At 36.5% G+C, this 17,715-nt stretch overlaps 1 protein-coding gene across 2 annotated transcripts in view; it reads right to left on the reverse strand.

The window, feature by feature from the left end:
- Positions 1 to 745: 745 nt before the first annotated feature.
- Positions 746 to 17,715, reverse strand: part of LOC107656121 (plexin-B1-like) — a 31,732-nt gene continuing 14,762 nt past the window's right edge. Inside the window, exons 17-37 of one of the 2 annotated variants that reach the window (XM_016443831.1) lie at positions 17,089 to 17,225; positions 16,818 to 16,994; positions 16,452 to 16,602; positions 14,722 to 14,964; positions 14,267 to 14,449; positions 13,979 to 14,127; positions 13,570 to 13,670; positions 12,777 to 12,994; positions 8,637 to 8,815; positions 8,479 to 8,545; positions 7,999 to 8,145; positions 5,139 to 5,304; positions 4,889 to 4,992; positions 4,372 to 4,456; positions 3,935 to 4,101; positions 3,625 to 3,785; positions 2,992 to 3,139; positions 2,820 to 2,884; positions 2,658 to 2,733; positions 2,414 to 2,488; positions 746 to 981 (exon numbers count right to left, since the gene is read on the reverse strand). In XM_016443831.1, coding sequence (XP_016299317.1) covers positions 877 to 981; positions 2,414 to 2,488; positions 2,658 to 2,733; positions 2,820 to 2,884; positions 2,992 to 3,139; positions 3,625 to 3,785; positions 3,935 to 4,101; positions 4,372 to 4,456; positions 4,889 to 4,992; positions 5,139 to 5,304; positions 7,999 to 8,145; positions 8,479 to 8,545; positions 8,637 to 8,815; positions 12,777 to 12,994; positions 13,570 to 13,670; positions 13,979 to 14,127; positions 14,267 to 14,449; positions 14,722 to 14,964; positions 16,452 to 16,602; positions 16,818 to 16,994; positions 17,089 to 17,225 — 2,904 coding nt within the window. In that variant the 3' untranslated portion in view covers positions 746 to 876. Of the gene's footprint in view, positions 982 to 2,413; positions 2,489 to 2,657; positions 2,734 to 2,819; positions 2,885 to 2,991; positions 3,140 to 3,624; positions 3,786 to 3,934; positions 4,102 to 4,371; positions 4,457 to 4,888; positions 4,993 to 5,138; positions 5,305 to 7,998; positions 8,146 to 8,478; positions 8,546 to 8,636; positions 8,816 to 12,776; positions 12,995 to 13,569; positions 13,671 to 13,978; positions 14,128 to 14,266; positions 14,474 to 14,721; positions 14,965 to 16,451; positions 16,603 to 16,817; positions 16,995 to 17,088; positions 17,226 to 17,715 lie in introns of both variants that reach the window. The other variant, XM_016443830.1, reaches the window with a different exon arrangement.

Raw genomic sequence — 17,715 nt, forward strand, 5'->3', positions numbered from 1 at the left:
TACATTTTAAAAAGTTAACAAAACAGACTCTTTCATACTGTATTTTCCAGTGACACTTACTCGACATTATAACGATTTACAATATCCTAACAAACTGAAATTATTCTACAACATTTTACTACAGTGTGTCAGTCATGGTATGTTTCTGCAACTCTGCAAATGCTGAATCACATTCAAATGTTACCAACAGTGAACAACTGATAGATACAAAGCGAGGAGGTAGACAAAGCACAGAACATCTAATAGTGTTCTGCTGGAAGGTCATGACCAAGCAAAAGCTTGAGCATGTGTGCTTTTCATGATAATCCTGCAGAAAAAACCCTCCAGTGTGAGTAAAATGTAGTCATATACTCAACAAGGCTTTTCAAAATAAAAAGGACTGAGATGGGAATAACCCTTTTCAATATATATAAAAAAAGGTAAAAATCCAAGACCATATTTAAGTTAAAGGCTACACCCCTTCTAACCCAACACATCACAGTACACTGTGGGTCTTAATTTATCTTTGTTAGTAGATTCCAATTTAATACAGCTAAATGGAACAGGATCTTTTTGTATGCCTGCTAAACATGGTAGCTTTGCAATTTATGCTGTACCTAAAGTACCTGTACCATGTGTTCATATAGCCCAGGGGTAGGCAAGTTCGGTCCTAGAGAGCCGCAGTCCAGAGTTCAGCTCCAACCCTAATCAAACACACCTGAACAAGCTAATCAATGTCTTCAGGATTACTAAGGCTATAGGCAGGTGAGTTTTGTTTTCAGGATTGGAGCTGAACTCTGCAGGACTGCGGCTCTGTAGGACCGAACCTGCCTACCCCTGATATAGCCACTCATCAGTGTCTTCACACTTATTACTTTCACTTTACTTTGTCCTTGATCACAAGTCTGTCACTTTATTTTCTACAGCTGCAGCGATCTGTTGAAGCCGGTAGCCGAGCTGCATCTTCTGAGCGGTGGTGTCTTCCTCTAAGGCAGTGATAATCTAACATAAACACACACATAAACATACAGGAAAGAGGAATTAAATTAGAGCACAAATACGTCCATTTTTATAAGCAGCAGAAGCATAGTCTTTAAAAATGTATTGTTGAGGTCCAATTCTTGCTATTAGCAAACCATTAACTACATTTGCCTCAAACTCCTAATGTGTTGCTTATTAACAGTTAGTAAAGTAGTTGTTAAGTTTAGGTGTTGGTAGGATTAGGGATGTAGAATATGGTCATGCAGAATATGTGCTTTTTTGTGCTTTAGTACTAACAAACAGCCAATGTAATAATAATAGACATGCTAATAAACAACTAATTAATAGTGAGAATTGGTCCCTATACTAAAGTGTTATCGGTAACGCTTTACAATGTCTCATTTGTAATGCATTAGCTAACATGAACAAATGAGCAATATACAACATCTTTTAAAATATTTTTTTTGTTTAAGATGTTAATTCTCTTATCCTCAGCCAGCTTGGAATTATTTGATCAAAACACATTAAAAACAGTAATATTGTCAAATATAATTTCAATAACTATTTTATTTTTATGTATATTTAAAATGCTAATATTTAGATTTCAATTTTATTATTTCAAATGTAAAAATTGAAAATGATTTTTTTCCCGTCATGGCGAAGCTTTAAGAGCATTATCCTTCATAAATTATTCAAACATCCCAATCTAGTGCAATAAATATTTACAATTATTATTAATGTTGAAAAGTGTTGTGCTGCTTAATATATTTTTTTGTGGAAACCATGGTACACTTTTTACAGTATTCCTTGATGAAGACAAAAGTTCAACAGAACAGGTTTGAAATATATGTTTGTTTTTTTAATAATACAAGTCTTTACAGTCACTCTATTTAATAAATCCTTGCTGAATTAAAGTATTAATTTCTTTAAAGAAAACCTAAAACCTAAAAAAGAAACCCTAAACCTGTGAACAGTAGCCAGTGTATATTTTTAAAGCATACTTTAGTTAATAGTGAGAATCGGTCCCTAAACTAGTTACTTATTAGCATTCATATTACTAGCATATTGGCTGTTTATTAGTACTTATAAAGCACATATTAATGCTTTATTCTGCATGACTATATTTTAGATCCCCTAATCCTTCCATACCTAAAATGAACAACTACATTACTAACTATTAATAAGCATCAAATTAAGTTTACCGAGGCAAAAGTCATAGTTATTAGTTGGTTAATAGTGAGAATTGTTCCGCAAACTAAAGTGTGACTCAATATATTAGTAAACGTTGAAATTACCATTAAGATTAATGAATGCTGTAGAAGTACATTGTTAATTCATGTTTTTTTTTGTAGTTAACTGATGCTAACAAACAACAAACTGAACCTTTTTGTAAAGTATTAGCCTAAGAGCTTATACATTGTCTTAAAATATATCTTAGCCTGTCATGACTCACCTGATCGTAGTATTTGTTGATGTACTTATAGAGCTCATGCAGGGCCAGCAGGTAATTTAATTCTCCAGAGTAATTCTGACAGTCAAAACAAATGTGGAGAGTGTAAATCTTTTTAACAACATTTGCATGTGCTACAAAACACCATTAATAACCCCCCATCTCTAACCCGTTACAAATTCACTTCAGTCAGTTTGACTTTTTCATATTTTACAACTGAAAGAAGGTAAACTGGTGACAGACATACCCTGGAGAGCTCAGCAAGAGCGGAGTTCATCTCCTGATCGCTGGCAGAGATGGTCTGCTTGATGTCTGCATAATATCTGTGTAAGAAAAATAGTGAGATTCAGAACAAGATTACTTTCCAATATGGCCTTTATAGTAGTAAAGCTGTCCAAGGTAATGTTACCGTTCAACCATTTGTTTATAGCGAGGGATATCTCTGGCATACAGCAACTTATTAATAGGTGAATCCTAGATCATTAAAAGGAATAAAAATTTAAATTTCAGTTTTACAATCTTCAGCCATGTCAATATTCCACTCTACTGGCTTCCTGTTGCTTTCTCTGTTTGTCTCTTACCCTGCCAAGTTTATGCTCTGTGGTAGTGCAAGAGTCCATGAATGTTTGAGCAATAACTGACAGAACCGCGTCCACATTATCCGACACCTGCACATCGAAGATGAACTGAGGGTTCTTTACAATGTTGATCCAGAACCGCAGAGGCAAACTAGAACCAAAAGACAACCAAATCAGATCATCAAGAACATTTTAAACTGTTACTTTACTCCTTGGTGGATACTTGATTGTTTTAACACTGTTAGGGCTTTCAATATCTAATTCTATCATAAAGTACCTCCATTAAATACTTAGGATAAAGCCATAGTTCACACAAAATATAAACTTTTGTTCATCTTCGGGACACAAATAAAGATATTATTAATTCTCTTAACATTTTTGTCTATCCATTCAAAGTCCAAACAACTATTTTACACAGAAAATGAACAAAAGTCTTAGTTTGGAACCACATGAGTGCAAGTACATTTTTGTTAAAGATCACAGGTCACTATAAAAAAGGTGACCAAAGAAAAAAAAAGATGAAAATGAATGAGAGTTATTTTTGTGGACATGCATTAACCTACAAGTTACACCATCATTTCCGGATTGTCTTTTAGCATTTTCTATGGTTAAATCTTTTACGAAATTAATTTGTACCTGTTAGTCTTCCAGATGTGAATAGTTTCAGAGTCTGAAATGCCATGGCGCACTGCCTGATCATCGAGCAAGTCAAAGAAATATTTAATTGCCAGAGGAACTGGTTGACTAGTGCTTAGAATAACTGTGAACAGATCATCCACAAACTTCTGCAGTGTACCCTACAGAAAGACAAAGACACAACATGTAAAACGGTGCATGTATTCAGCCATACCTACTGGAAAGAGTTGTACATAACTGGTATGAGTTTGGCATCTCCTTTATGCTTTTGTATATATCCTTATGGTGTGTAAACACATGTTTAAGCTACCTTCATTGACAGTAACCGTGTGAGATAGATCTCAGGTATTGTCTTGGCTCTTTCTCGTTCTTTTAAACTGCCTCGTCTGTGTTTGGGTAACTCTGGCTCCTCGCTGGCCTTCACTAGATGCCACATTCTCACTCCTCCCTCATCTGCATCCTCTAGCATGGGCGTCTCTGTTTAGGGAGAATAAAAGATGTATATTCAGGTGTTGAAAAGAGAACACACAATAAAGCCTCATTCATTTTTTATTTTTTGTAGCGTCTGGACCAATCAAACACACAATATATATTTTGTTAGCTATATTTAACAAATATTAAACAATACTGTATTGTTTCAAGATTAGATAAAAAAAAATCATGAAAAACAACCCTGTGTGTTGCGTGTCTGTGTGTATCTTTGAACATGAACACTTTGCATAGTCACATGCAATATACTGTACTTACTCTCCCCTGCAATGTAATCATGGGTATCATGGTGAATATGTTTGCTATGGCGCGGCACCAAAGCTACAGTTGCTCCATCTGGAACCTGAAATCCCAAAAATACATGAAGAATAGAAGTTAAACATGTTACCTATACTTTATGTCATGTTACTGCGGAATATTTGACATGCATACATGAATTTAATTCAAGCCACTCAAATGAGATAGTCCCAATTCGGTTCCCCACTTTCAAAAAAGGCATATTTCTGTTGATCAAATTCGCATGACCACCTTGAATCCAATGCAAAAACATGTGTTGGAAATTTTAATCCTCATGCAAAATTCCAAATTGCACTGATTTCTATTGAAATAACTGGATTTCGCCCAGAAAATTTAGCCCAGCAATGGTTCATGTGCCTGCACCTTCAATTTTTCCATAGGCTTGCTCAGTAAGAGGATTTATAAGGCATTGTTTTTTTTGTAAAGCACTTGACTTGAGTGGTATACAGCAATGTGTGTTTTGAAGATTGCATTGTACCTTATAATGCTGGAGCGTGTTGAGGCGTTTCCAGTTGCCCTGAACCACAGATGTTAGATCTTCATCTGAGAGGATTAGGTGACCTGCTACACCAGACCGCCATTCTGGGAATGTCCAAGGAACAATGAAAACCACATGTAAAGTCAAAGACATGTAAAGTTTGAAAAGAAACAAAGAATTAATGAATACGACATAGAGAGGACACAGTTGATATGTATGAGAGAGTGCAGACATGTATAAACGTTCTCACCTAGGTCCACCGAGTCAGCATGTGGTCTATGAGAGTATGAGGTGCCCTTGTACACCTGGTCTAGTATCTTCTCCTTCACCTGGGTTATAGTGTCACAGTCTAAAACTTTCGCAGCAACTGGCTGAGCCTCATTCACACCTATTCCCTGCATCAAGACATTCACTGTCTAAAGTGAAGAAAGAATTAGAGAGAGAAAGAATTAAGTATTTTTTTAAATCACATTTCCATTATCTACATTTTATATAAATCCACCTATGATTCTGTAATAAATCTTTAAACTGATTTGTTTATTGTAAATATCCCAGTTGATTTTTCCATTTCCCTTCAAGACAATGGGTTCTGGTTAATAATGATCGGTTATAATCTTTAAATTGCACATCTTTCACCTCTACCATAAAACCAGCAATGTTTTGCTGAAAAATGGCATTTAATTATCTGAACCCTTTGCTTTTTCTATTGGCAGCCAGTTTATCAGAACCAGAGAACTGGATCTAAACTAGGCAACTACAATCATCCTTCAATTATACTCATAAGAAAGAAACCCAGGGTTAAGAAACTTACTGTGAGAACAATGTTAATTCTATATTAATACACTGATGAGCCAAAACATTAGGACCACCTGTCTAACATGCTGTTAGCCCTCCTTGTGCTGCTGAAACAGCACTCACCCACCAAGTTATGGACTCCCTGAAAGTGTCCTGTGGTATCTGGCACCAAGACATTATCAGTAGATTGGTTGAGCCACCATGGATTGGACTGGTTGGTCCAGCACTTGCCACAGATGCTCAGTCAGATTAACATCTAAAGAATTTGGAGATCAGGACAACACTCAAACCCTTTATTACCCTTCTTTAAACCACTCCTGAACAATGTGTGCACTGTAGCAGGGTGCAATATCCTACTGAAAGAGGCCACTGCCATCAGGGAATGCCACTGTCATGAAAGGTTTACCTGGACTGCAATGAGGTTTATGTTGGTGGCATGTGGCGTGTAAACATGAATGGCAAGAAACAAGGTTTCCCAGCAGAACATTGCCCAGAGCTTCACAGACCCTCAAGCAGCTTGTCAACTTCTTGCAGTGCAACCTGGTGTCAATAAATCCCCAAATAAACGTGATGCAAAAGAAAACAGGACTCATCAGACCAGAAAACATTCTTCCACTGCCCCAAGGTCAGTTCTCTTGTTTGTGTACCCATTCTAGGGGCTTTCGGCTCTGGACAGGGGTCATCATGGACACTCTGATCAGTCTACATCTACACAGAACCATTATTAAAATTGTCGACACATGGACCTTCTATCATCAAAGAGCCCTGGACGCCCTACATGCGGTCACCAGTTTGTGGTTTGACCCTCCTCAGACCACTGTTGGTAGGTTCTCAAAAATGCTGCTCAGGAGCACCCTACAAGCATTGCTGTTCCAACAATTTGGCCCTTGTCAGTTTGCACTCAGATCTTTATTCCTGCCCATTTCTCCTGCACCAATACACTGACTAAATGAACTGATTGTCCATTTACAATATAAATTACCTAGACTTTCACATGTTAGAAAATGATTAACAATACTCACTTTACCTATGAGTGGTCATAATGTTTTGGCTCATCAGTGTATGTAACACTATTTTACAGTATCCTTCTTTGTTATACATGTTACAGGTACTTACTCCAGTAATAACAGTAAATTAGTCATAATTACAAGCAAATAACACCAAACCAAACTCTAATCCTAACCCTATACACCTTAGTCAGGTTAGATGCCATGTTAAATTTAAAGGGATAGTTCACCCATAAATTAAAATTCTGTCATTAATTACTCACCCTCATGTCGTTCCAAACCTGTAAGACCTTCGTTCATCTTCGGAACACAAATTAAGATATTTTTGATGGAATCTGAGAGCTCTCTGACCCTCCATAGACAGCAAGGATATTACCACGATCAACACACAGAAACACAGAAAGGACTTCGGTAAAATAGTAGTCCATGTGACATCAGGGGTTCAACTGTAATTTTACGAAGCTATGAGAATACTTTTTCTGCGCAAAGAAAACAATAATAACATAACTTACTCAACAATTCTTCTCCCCGAGTTCAGTAGACAGCATGTGCATGCTGAACGTAAACAACGCTGATTACGTTGATTACGTTCTGGGGTATTCTCAAAATGGTGGAAGACGGTAACTCGGGGAGAAGATTTGTTGAATAAATTATGTTTTTATTGTTTTCTTTGCGCAAAAAACTGTCTTGTAGCTTCGTAAAATTACGGTTGAACCCCTGATGTCACATGGACTCTTTTACCGATGTCCTTTTTACGTTTCTGTGTGTTGATCGTGGTAATATCCTTGCTGTCATTGGGTGAACTAAACCTTTAACGCAGATGAAAAACAAGTCTGTAAGGGACAGGCTTACACTCTTTACAATAACACACACTGTACAAAAGATTCTAGATCACATAATTCTCCCAACTGACAACTTTCAAAACTGTTTTCTGGAGTTTTTTGTCTTTTTTTTTAATTAGCTGAACAATCAGTATGTTGTTAAACAACAGCAGAATCCATTAAACACACTGTATCCCTCACAGCTTCATTTTCATTCCTGTCCAAAATTAAATATGGTGCTACCTTCACTAAGGTCTACTTATTGGTGTAATTACACTAACAATGACACCTTAAAATAATGTGTAACCAAACATTGTGATAGTTTAAGTGTGGACACAATCTGTGAGCTAAGATGGAGAATTTCAGTCCTATTGAAACAATTTTTTTTACAAAAGATTTCTGGCAGAAGCAAATTAGACTAATGCACTAAAATGCACCGTGCAATAAAGAGACTGAGTTCATGATAAAGAAATTAAAAAATTCTAACCAGAGTGTGGTATTCCAGATCCTCTCTTAGCAAGCGGTTATCATTTAAGGTGTATTTGGCTTTGCCAGTCACTGCATCCACGGGTCCTTTATCCACCTGGTGTTTAATTGCTCTAAAGAGCATGTACAGAGGCTCACCAGCTGAATGCTGAACACAGGGAGCAGAAATACAATCATTTACAAAATACAACATGGATAATCTACTCAAAAAGAAAAAAAAAAGAAATTATTTAAAAATTCTATCAACTGTCATCAGATATTCAAGTGCCTCAATGTTAAACTATCCTGCAATCTTAATTAGGACATTCTCGGGTTTTAGGAGGCTAATTACATTCTTGGACAATTGTTTTACACTGTTCTAATCACATTTTTCAGAACTGCAAAAATAATTTGTAAGTGTCTCACCTATAATGCATCTCATTTTATCCACAGTAAATGTATGTATTAAAAACCAACCAATCCTACCAATTTTCATACGCACCCTTAAGAAAGAATAGAGGCAGATGGATATCCAGTTTGTCAGGAGCTTTTCAACTACCGTCTCAGTTCTGAGAAGACAAATCAAGTCTCAGTCATACAGACACTTTTTTTAGAACAGTGAATATTATTAAATTAGTACTTCTAATGTCAGTTACTTACCTCCGGAGCATGAGTTTAGGGTTCTTGGCAATATACTGTTCCACCAGATCGTTCAATAGTGTTTTGAGTATGTCAGTGAAGTACTCTAGTTTACTGTGAAGAGCCACAGTGAGCAAAGAGGCCACATATCCTCTGTCTCTAGGTGAAAATGTTCTCTGGCTCTCAAGAGTGTGGATAAACTGTAGGAAAGAATTATGCTAGAATTAATATAAAAAGATGGAAAGAATTATCATTTAGTGCAGGGGTGCCCAATCCTGTTCCTGGAGATCGACCTACCAGTTGAAATCCAACCCTGAATCAACACACCTGTCTCTAATTATTAAGTGCTCCAGAAAATCTTAATAAGCTGCTTCAGTTGTGTTTGGGTTAAAGCTGAACTTTGCAGGAAGGTAGATCTCCAGGAACAGGACTGGGCACCCCTAATTTAGCGTATCCATTCACAGACTCATATACAACTTTTATAAAAACTGCAAACATTCAGTGATGCTCAAGAAGGCAAAACAATGCATTAAAGAGAACTGAAATGTATGGAGTGTAATTTTTTCTCTTTTTTTTTTTTTTTGTTTAATTTAGTACTGAGTACTCAAAAGCTATAAAAGTTCTTTACATGTTTCCCAGAGGACAAAATAAGTACAATTTACCCTGATCATCAGGTTTAAAAAGAAACATGCTTAATGCATGTTGCCTTTCTGAGCATCAGTAAATGTTTGCACCTTTTATAATGGGAGTGTTTGAGTCCTTCAGTTGTCCTCTATTTGAATTTGAGATGAACACTGATTAGTAACAGTGTCACTGTTGGAAAGGGTTTCAAATATACAGAAGACTATCACAAAACATAAAAATAGTCATGGATCATCCAGGTAATTACAGAGATTAAAAATAATAGAAGATTACCCCTTGAATGGGGTAATATTTGTACATTTGTTTATTATTTAGTCACATGGACTATATGAAAACATCTGTTATGTGAAATAGCTGATGCATTTTATTTTAAACTGCCCCTGTTACAGTGTAATTACACAAATAAGTACTGATTAATATCAATTAACAACATTTACTTATTATATGGTTATGGTTGGGGTTTGCTTTAGGGTTAGTTACTTTAATTATGCATAATTTACTGTTGTTTTTAACATGTAACAAGAACACTAAAATGACATGCTAAATGTTAAAGTGCTACTGTTAAAAAAACTAGTTTTTCATTTCATGTCTAAGAATGTGAATTTCTTGTTTGTAAATTGACCTGTGTAACACCATAAAATATTACTGAAGTCAGAACCACCACTGCTCTTGTCTTTCCAATGAACATGTCAAATCTGCCAATGTACTTCCAAGTGTTCGGAAAATTGTGCTAAAGAGAATCTGAGGGGATGGAGAAGTGAGCTGGGGGGCAAAATACATAGCCAGAGACTTGGTTTAAAAAAAAAGGCCAATCACCGTCAAATTCATTGCAGAGGAGGCTTTGGTATATCAACCAATCCTTGTCGAGACATACAGTGCACAGCATAAATGATTACACCTCCTCTGAATAAATATAAAAGATGTATTTTCTTAATGATCACTAATATAAGTACAGATTTTCACATCTGTGCGGTTTAACTCATGGAGGACGACCTCCTTAAATGCCCTGGTCTTTAATGGAGAGTGTTGCTCAGCTCGTCTCTACAGAATCTCTCACAGCAGCTCAAGAGTGTTAAGATTGAGTGAAATACATGTCCACTGAAGGATTTTCAACTCAGAAGAATGAATATCTTCATTGTCATGCTGAAAAAATGTCCAATAACGCAGGGAATGAGAAGAGGGTAGCACCTTCAGTTTCAGGTTTTTGTATTACATCACACAGTGGTGTGTGAATTCATGCCAGCATTGATAAAGCACAACTCCCCTCATTCATCCCTATATAAAAGCTTTACTACCACTGAACGTCACTGTGGGTACCAAGCACTTCTCTCTGTACTCCTCCTCTAGCAACACCAGCACATTTTGGATGCTTTTGGATCCGAAATGATTGACTTGGTCTCCTTATTTTGATCTCGTCTGTTTTTATTCCAGTTATTGATTCCTAGATTTTGCCTTATGGTTCATTCTTTTGTTTATTTGCTCTCTGCAGTTTGAGTTTGTTTTTCTTTGTTCTTTTCTTTCTAGTCATAGTGCGTAGTCAGAGTTTTATCTTGCTGCTTGTTCTTTCTTGTGGTCTTGTTTGTTCCTGTTCTGTGTCCTGATTCCCCTGGCTGCTGTTCTCAAGACCGGGCTATCTGACTGGACTGATTTCACCACAGCTCAAAGTATCAAGCCCTGGTTTCTCAAGCTGCTGCCTGATCTCCAGTGTTCTCCTTATCTGGGGCTGCTCTATCATCCTTGTTCTCCAGCCTAACTTTGTCCAGGTCTGACCTCAGCCATCCTCCTGTTCTCCTGCAGACTGCCCTTTCCTACTGTTTGGACTCTCACATCATCTCATTCGTTCCTTGTCTTGTTTTGGTTCAATATACTTACCTGTTGATCAAAAATAGCTTTAAACCTATACACTTTTTTTTTTTATTTATTTTTTTATTTTTTATTTATTTTTTTTTTTAGTTTTATTTAGTAACTTTCAGGAGGGTGTACTCATTTTTGCAACACAACATTTTATCACTTTGATAAATCTTATTTTGCTGAATAATTTTGGCATTCTTCTTTGGTAACTGATCAAGCAGGCTTGTTGGAACATTACATCTCCAAAGAACCCTAACATGTCTAAGTAAAGAGTAATTGCTGAATTTGTTAAGTTTTAGAGGGGGTGTACTCATTTATGCTGTGCACTGTACTTTACATAAAAATAGTTTGAAATTCTCCTGCTAATGATCTAGCAACTACTTTAATTATGGAGGGTAGAGATATTAAATATTTGATCACCATTCATTTTACCATGCTGCCATTCAAGCTGCAGCTACAAATTAAAAAAAGACTTCACACCTAAGCTGGACATATAGCTTAAGTTAGTTGGCTACAGCAATCATCTTCATTAAATGTGCTCTTTTAACCCTGGACAGCAGGATGGTTTTTTTCTTTAAGTGATAGGTGAGTCAAATTATATTTATATTGTCTTGCTATAAATGTGTAAAGACATGTTCTTAATTTTCTTTGTCTAAACATGACAAAAAAAACTAACATTTTAAAGCAGTTAAGCAAAAACAAACAAACTGTTGAGCATCTCCTAATAAAACACAAAATGTGTTTGACTGAAGCAGCACTGCACAGACCATTCTGTGTATGACATCAAAGTACAGCGAGAGCGATTAGACAGCATTTTTAAAATGTTTGTTTTGATGTCAAATAAGTCTTGCGTCTCCTAATAAAACACAAAAGGTGTTTCACTGAAGCAGCACTGCACAGACCATTCTGTGTGTGACATCAAAGTACAGCGAGAGTGATTAGACAGCTTTTTTTATTTATTTTTTTATGTCAAATAAGTCTTGCTGTTTTGCATCTTTGTTAAAGCAGTGTTGCTGTTGTAAAGTTATACAGCTACAGTTGTGCTGCTGGGTTTTAAAGCAGGTTTGATTTTTGATTTTCTTCCTTATCAGTCTGTATTTATAGCAATTTCACTGTCCACTCTGTTCAAATGTGGATAAATGGTTACACATAGATGTGTCCAGAGCTGTGTGAGATCACTACCATCCTGCTTTTGTGGGGGTGGGTAGGGGTGTTAAATAATTTTATATTTTTTTCCCCCATAGGTTTTTAATGTTCTAAAAGCTCTTTATTCCAAAGATACTACAAGCTAGTCAGTGTATTCAGTAGGTGTAATGTATTGTACGTTGCTTCAGAGGTATTGCAAGTATTACATACATCAATAATAAAACATGCATTGACATAAATAAGGAAATTTACTTTTGGTACTTAAGTACTTTTAAAAGCAAGTACTTCTGTACTTTTACATAAGTAAAAATCTGTCTTTACAACTTTTACTTGTAATGGAGTAATATCTGACCAGCAGTATCTGTACTTTCACTTAAGTAATGGAGTTGTGTACTTTGTCCGCCTCTGGTTAACAGTGCTTTCTCATCTTCAAAAACATCTCCAAAACATTCCCCGTTTGTAATAATGTAATGGGTAATTCTCTGTCAAAGGTCAACAGTGAGGAAAAATTATTTTAGCTACCTTTGTGAGAAAGAGTTTGCTGTTTAGGAGATTAGATAACTGAATGAGTCCTTGCTCCACTGTGGCTCGTCGACACTCCTGCACATCCAGGTCTCTGCGAAGTGGGGACTCACGGTGTCCAGGGAAAAAGATGCGTTCAGCATACATACGGTACTCCAAGAAAGGAATCCCTGATCCAACCAGATCACTTGTCACATCCATCATTTCAGTCATCAGATCTGTGGAAGTTTAAGAGTCAAATCTATGATTATTAAAGGTCAGATTTTCATGAGAAATGGTTTGGGAAACTTTGGCTGAAATACTGCACTGGATAATTTGCAATTTTTAAAAACATTTTAAGAAGGTTTACGTAATGTTTCAAATTAATGCAACTCTTCAGAAGCTGTGGAACAAGTGGACTAATATTTTGACTATTAGTTCCAAATGGTATAATTTGATTGATTATCATTTTATCACTTTGAATGAATGATGGAATACATTTTGGCCTTGCTTACAGCTTTTATTAGACTTAAAGGGATAGTACACCAAAAAATTCATTTCGGTCATCATTTACTCGCCCTCATGTCATTTAAAATATAGTCAATATAATCAATATTTCAAATGTCCATTTCAATGGATAGACAAAATTGATGAGGAAATAACAATTTTCTTCATTTGTGTTTCCAAAGATGAATGAAGGCATAAGGGTTTGGAATGGCATGAGGGTAAGTTAATGATGACAGAATTTTCATTTCTGGGTGAACCATCCCATATAAAATCATTAAAATCGATCCTAAATGTAGCCATAAATTACCTGTAAACTCTTTTTTGCAGCGGTCTCTCACACTGGTCTCTAGATTCTCCAACTGGATCTGAACTTTCTTATAATCTCTCAGAGCCTGTTTACTCTTTCTCCTAAGTGGAAGAGATATCAGAGCACAAAATATCAATTACGTTCATATACCAGTCTATAAATGTTTCAATATTGATTTATTGCATTACTCATTGGTAGCAGGTAAGCATTAAACATGAAATGGGCATTCTGTTTTCCGATTTACACTCGGCAGTTTATTCTAAAATGTACATCTAAGAGTCATTTGTTAAATAATATTGCTATTTATCATTAACATTACATTCATTAACAAGCTATACTCTTCATAGGGTACTAACTTTTTCACAGCACTGTATTTAGCACAATCTCTCATTACATATTACGTACACACCTGTATATAAACACGATGATAAGCACAATAAGAGCAACAAGAGAAGCAACTGCTCCAACCCCAATCTGTGCCACCAGTGGAAAGATGGAGTGACTAGGAGAATCATACTGCACTTGTCCCAGTGAAAAGTTCAGGTTTCCCATATGCACCTGGAAACAGACAGACAAACACACACACACTATTATACACCCCTGTTCATGCAATACAATATCTGCTACAAGAAAAATGCAAATCACAGCCACTTCATAATAGAAGATGTAAGTGAGAGGGTGCTGGCTTCATGCTTACTATAAATTCTGGAAAGGCCTCAGCTCCCTCTCGCTTGCGCCCATTCCTGAGGGATAGTGGGGGCTGCTGGGGTGGTGGCTCACAATAAAGGTGGTTATGTGTCAAAGTTTTAACAGTACAAACTCCTTCACCAATCAGAGCTATTACTTCCTCTTTAAAGATGGCCAAGTCTAAATTCTCACCCTGTAGAAAGAAATGAAAAGGGGTCTAAGAAAAAGAAGAATCACAAGATTAAGTTCCTAAACATGACAAGTAATGGTGGGCGATATTAGGAATTATCAATCCATGCTGTGATTGGACAATTAGACTCAACTATTCCAGTAAAAAGTGCCTTAGAACTAATCAATATTGACTGTCATAAAAATACAAGAACTAACTAACTGACAAACAAACACATACATATATACATACATACATACATACATAAAAAACACAATGGCAAAAGTCCCACTAACCTCCACTGATATAACTGATCCAGGTTTGTAGCGATATGGTTTTGTGGGATCACGGTGGTTCAGCGGGTGTAGGGTTGGGTTGGGTTCATAGGTAAAAGGTGATTGGCTAACAGAGTTAAAGTCAAAGTGCAAGCTATCCAACAGAAACTCAACCAGCATATGACCACCAACTACCTGAGCATCTACACCAGGAGTCCGACACAACAACAGAGAAGAGGTTTTCACCTCGCAATCCTCCTCAAACTACAGAGAAAACGAAAACAAGAGAAAGAGATAACACTGTGTAAGTGGACAAGATCACCAAAATATTTTACACAAAATGATGCATAACTATGCAGACTGTTCATCAAAGACTACAACCTAATATCTTAAAGGGGTCATTGGATGCCCATTTTCCACAAGTCGATATGATTCTTTAGGGTCTTAATGAAAATTATATAACATACTTTGGTTAAAATTTCTCAGTGGTAGTGTTAACACCCTTTTTTCCTTTTCAAAATCAGCTCTGTTTTCAGCAACTTGTTTTATTGCATGTTCCTTTAAATGCTAATGAGCTCTGCTCACCCCGCCCTTCTCTTCCGTGGGGCGAGGAGCCGCTCTCATGAGACTGTTTACTTTAGCCACATTTAGCTGCATTTAGCCCCGAAACTTGCTAACTAGCACGTTATTAGGAAAGGCGATTTGCAAAGATTCATAAAAGAACCTGATACTCACTTCTTCTGTAGGTGAGGCTGGATCACGAATGATTCGCGCGAACATAGACGCATTTAGGTAGATTGGGGGGCGCATTCCCTTCAAAAACAAACGTAATCCACTGCGTCTTCAGCGGCTCAGATGTAGGAAGTAAATGACGACTGCTATGTTCATTATTACATCCAAAAACAGAACACCTCAATCGCTTAGGAGCCATTCTTGTCTACATCTGCTCCTGCGTTGAAACAATGGCGGACTGATGACAGCTCACTCAGGGCGGGTCTAAGGTTAAAGGCTACTGTCAATCAACAATCGTGGGAGGAGCCTGGGTCTGTGTGACGTCACACAGACAGGCATCTGAGAATGGCTTGATATGAGAAAGGGAAAATTATTTAACAAGATTAAAAAAAAAAAACACTGGGTGGATCTTTATCATCATAGGGTGGTTGTGTACACACAAAGCCAACACACATTTCAGTTCAAACAACTTGTAAAAGTGCATGTCACATCTGATGACCCCTTTAAAAAAAATACCTTCATGATGAAAAAATGCCTTTATTTTATCAATCTTAAAACTGTTGTGAATCAAGACAGATTCACTTTAGAACATAAGTATTTCTGAATCTCACTTGAAGATCACTCCGAATAAAATAGTCGCTAAAAGAATAAATGTGTGATAGTCCATAAAAGTAACATCAGAACCTTAAAAGTAATAATCGGCAATCAGTGCACTTACCATAGTCATATCAGATATGAATGATATGAAATTAGATGGTTCATAATGTATAATCCAATAAATGATCTAATCTCAACCAGTTATTTATGTGAGTTTATGAATGAATCTGGGCAAAAAATTCTAAATTGAGAAAATGGGCTTCAAATTGGAATGGTTTACTAATATGTGAATATAGTTTATAAACAGAGTACAAAACTAGGAACACAATAAATTCAGTGTATGAGTTTGTTAGGTCAGGTTAAAAATTAAAAGAAAAAAAAAAAAAATGTTTGATAGAACAATGTTCTGTTCAGTCTATTACCTGCATTTCCACATCTGTCACACTCCTTATTCTCCTTCGTCTGCGTCTCCTCAAGGGAAAAACTGAGTCTGAGAGAACCACTGTCACTCGCATCTGAGGCTTCTGGACCACATCTAAGTTCTGGCCGAAAACGTTAATTACACGCCCTCCACTGTATAAATGTGTAAAGGAAGAAAAGTTAAAGATTTTCAAGAAAAAAAACACTTAAAAAAAGAAAAAGAAAAAAAAGTGAAAGTTTTGAAAGAAAAGTTCCTAGATTCAGGCTTGTTTTAATGCAGGTCTATAAGAATGTTTTTTGCACATTTTAACATCAGCCAAGCAAATATCTTAAGGTCTTAGAGAAAGTACTCAAACTCAAACACACACCCGATAAAGCTCTTAAAGGGCATGGCATGTGTAATGTTGGGGTCAGGGGTATAGTAGTAGCCATTGCCATGGAGATGTCGCTCAGTGTTTCCATACCGCACAGTCACTCTGTGTTCTCCTGTCCTGTTACTAGCGCCAGTCAGACACTTGATAGTTTCCTCCTGAACACTTGATATTCTGCAGAGGAAAAGAAGAACATAAAGAACTTCCTAATCACAGACAATACTCATATTACACCAGACAGTTTTCCACAGTGATACGTAGTACTTACAATGAACAAGGCACATTCCCTAGTAGGACACTGATATCAGTAACACGACCAGTCAAAAGTTTTCTGCCCGTGATTGTTAGAGTTGTTCCTCCTGCCTGTGGTCCTCTCTGAGGGGAAACTTCTATCAGCTTCGGGTCCTTAAAGGATGTAAGGTTGAGAGATACAATCAGAAGAAAGTCTGCATTCAAGAACAAAAGAATTACAGTTTTTTCTTCTGCAATCATCAAGCCAGAAGGAATTCCACAACAACCATTTTCAAATTTACTCTTTTTAAAACATGACTATGGCATATTGTGCTTTGACACAATATGCCATAGTCATGTTTTGAAAAAGAGTATCATTACACACTGAAATTGAATCTCAACTGTGTGGTCTTCAAAAGTCTCATCTTCAATGCACAGGGGCAAGTTTTTAAACAACTTTAAAATGATTTTCTCAATATTTTGATTTTTTTGTACACTCAGATTCGAGATTTTCAAATAGTTGTATCTCAGCCAAATATTGTCTTATCCTAACAAACCATGCATCAATGGAAAGCTTATTTGTTCAGCTTACAGATGATGTATAAATCGCAATTTCAAAAAATTGACCCTTATGACTGATTTTGTGGTCCAGGGTCACATATAG

This window comes from Sinocyclocheilus anshuiensis, unplaced genomic scaffold, assembly GCF_001515605.1.
Source record: "Sinocyclocheilus anshuiensis isolate Anshui unplaced genomic scaffold, SAMN03320099.WGS_v1.1 scaffold1867, whole genome shotgun sequence".
In the NCBI taxonomy this organism is placed as follows: Eukaryota; Metazoa; Chordata; class Actinopteri; order Cypriniformes; family Cyprinidae; genus Sinocyclocheilus; species Sinocyclocheilus anshuiensis.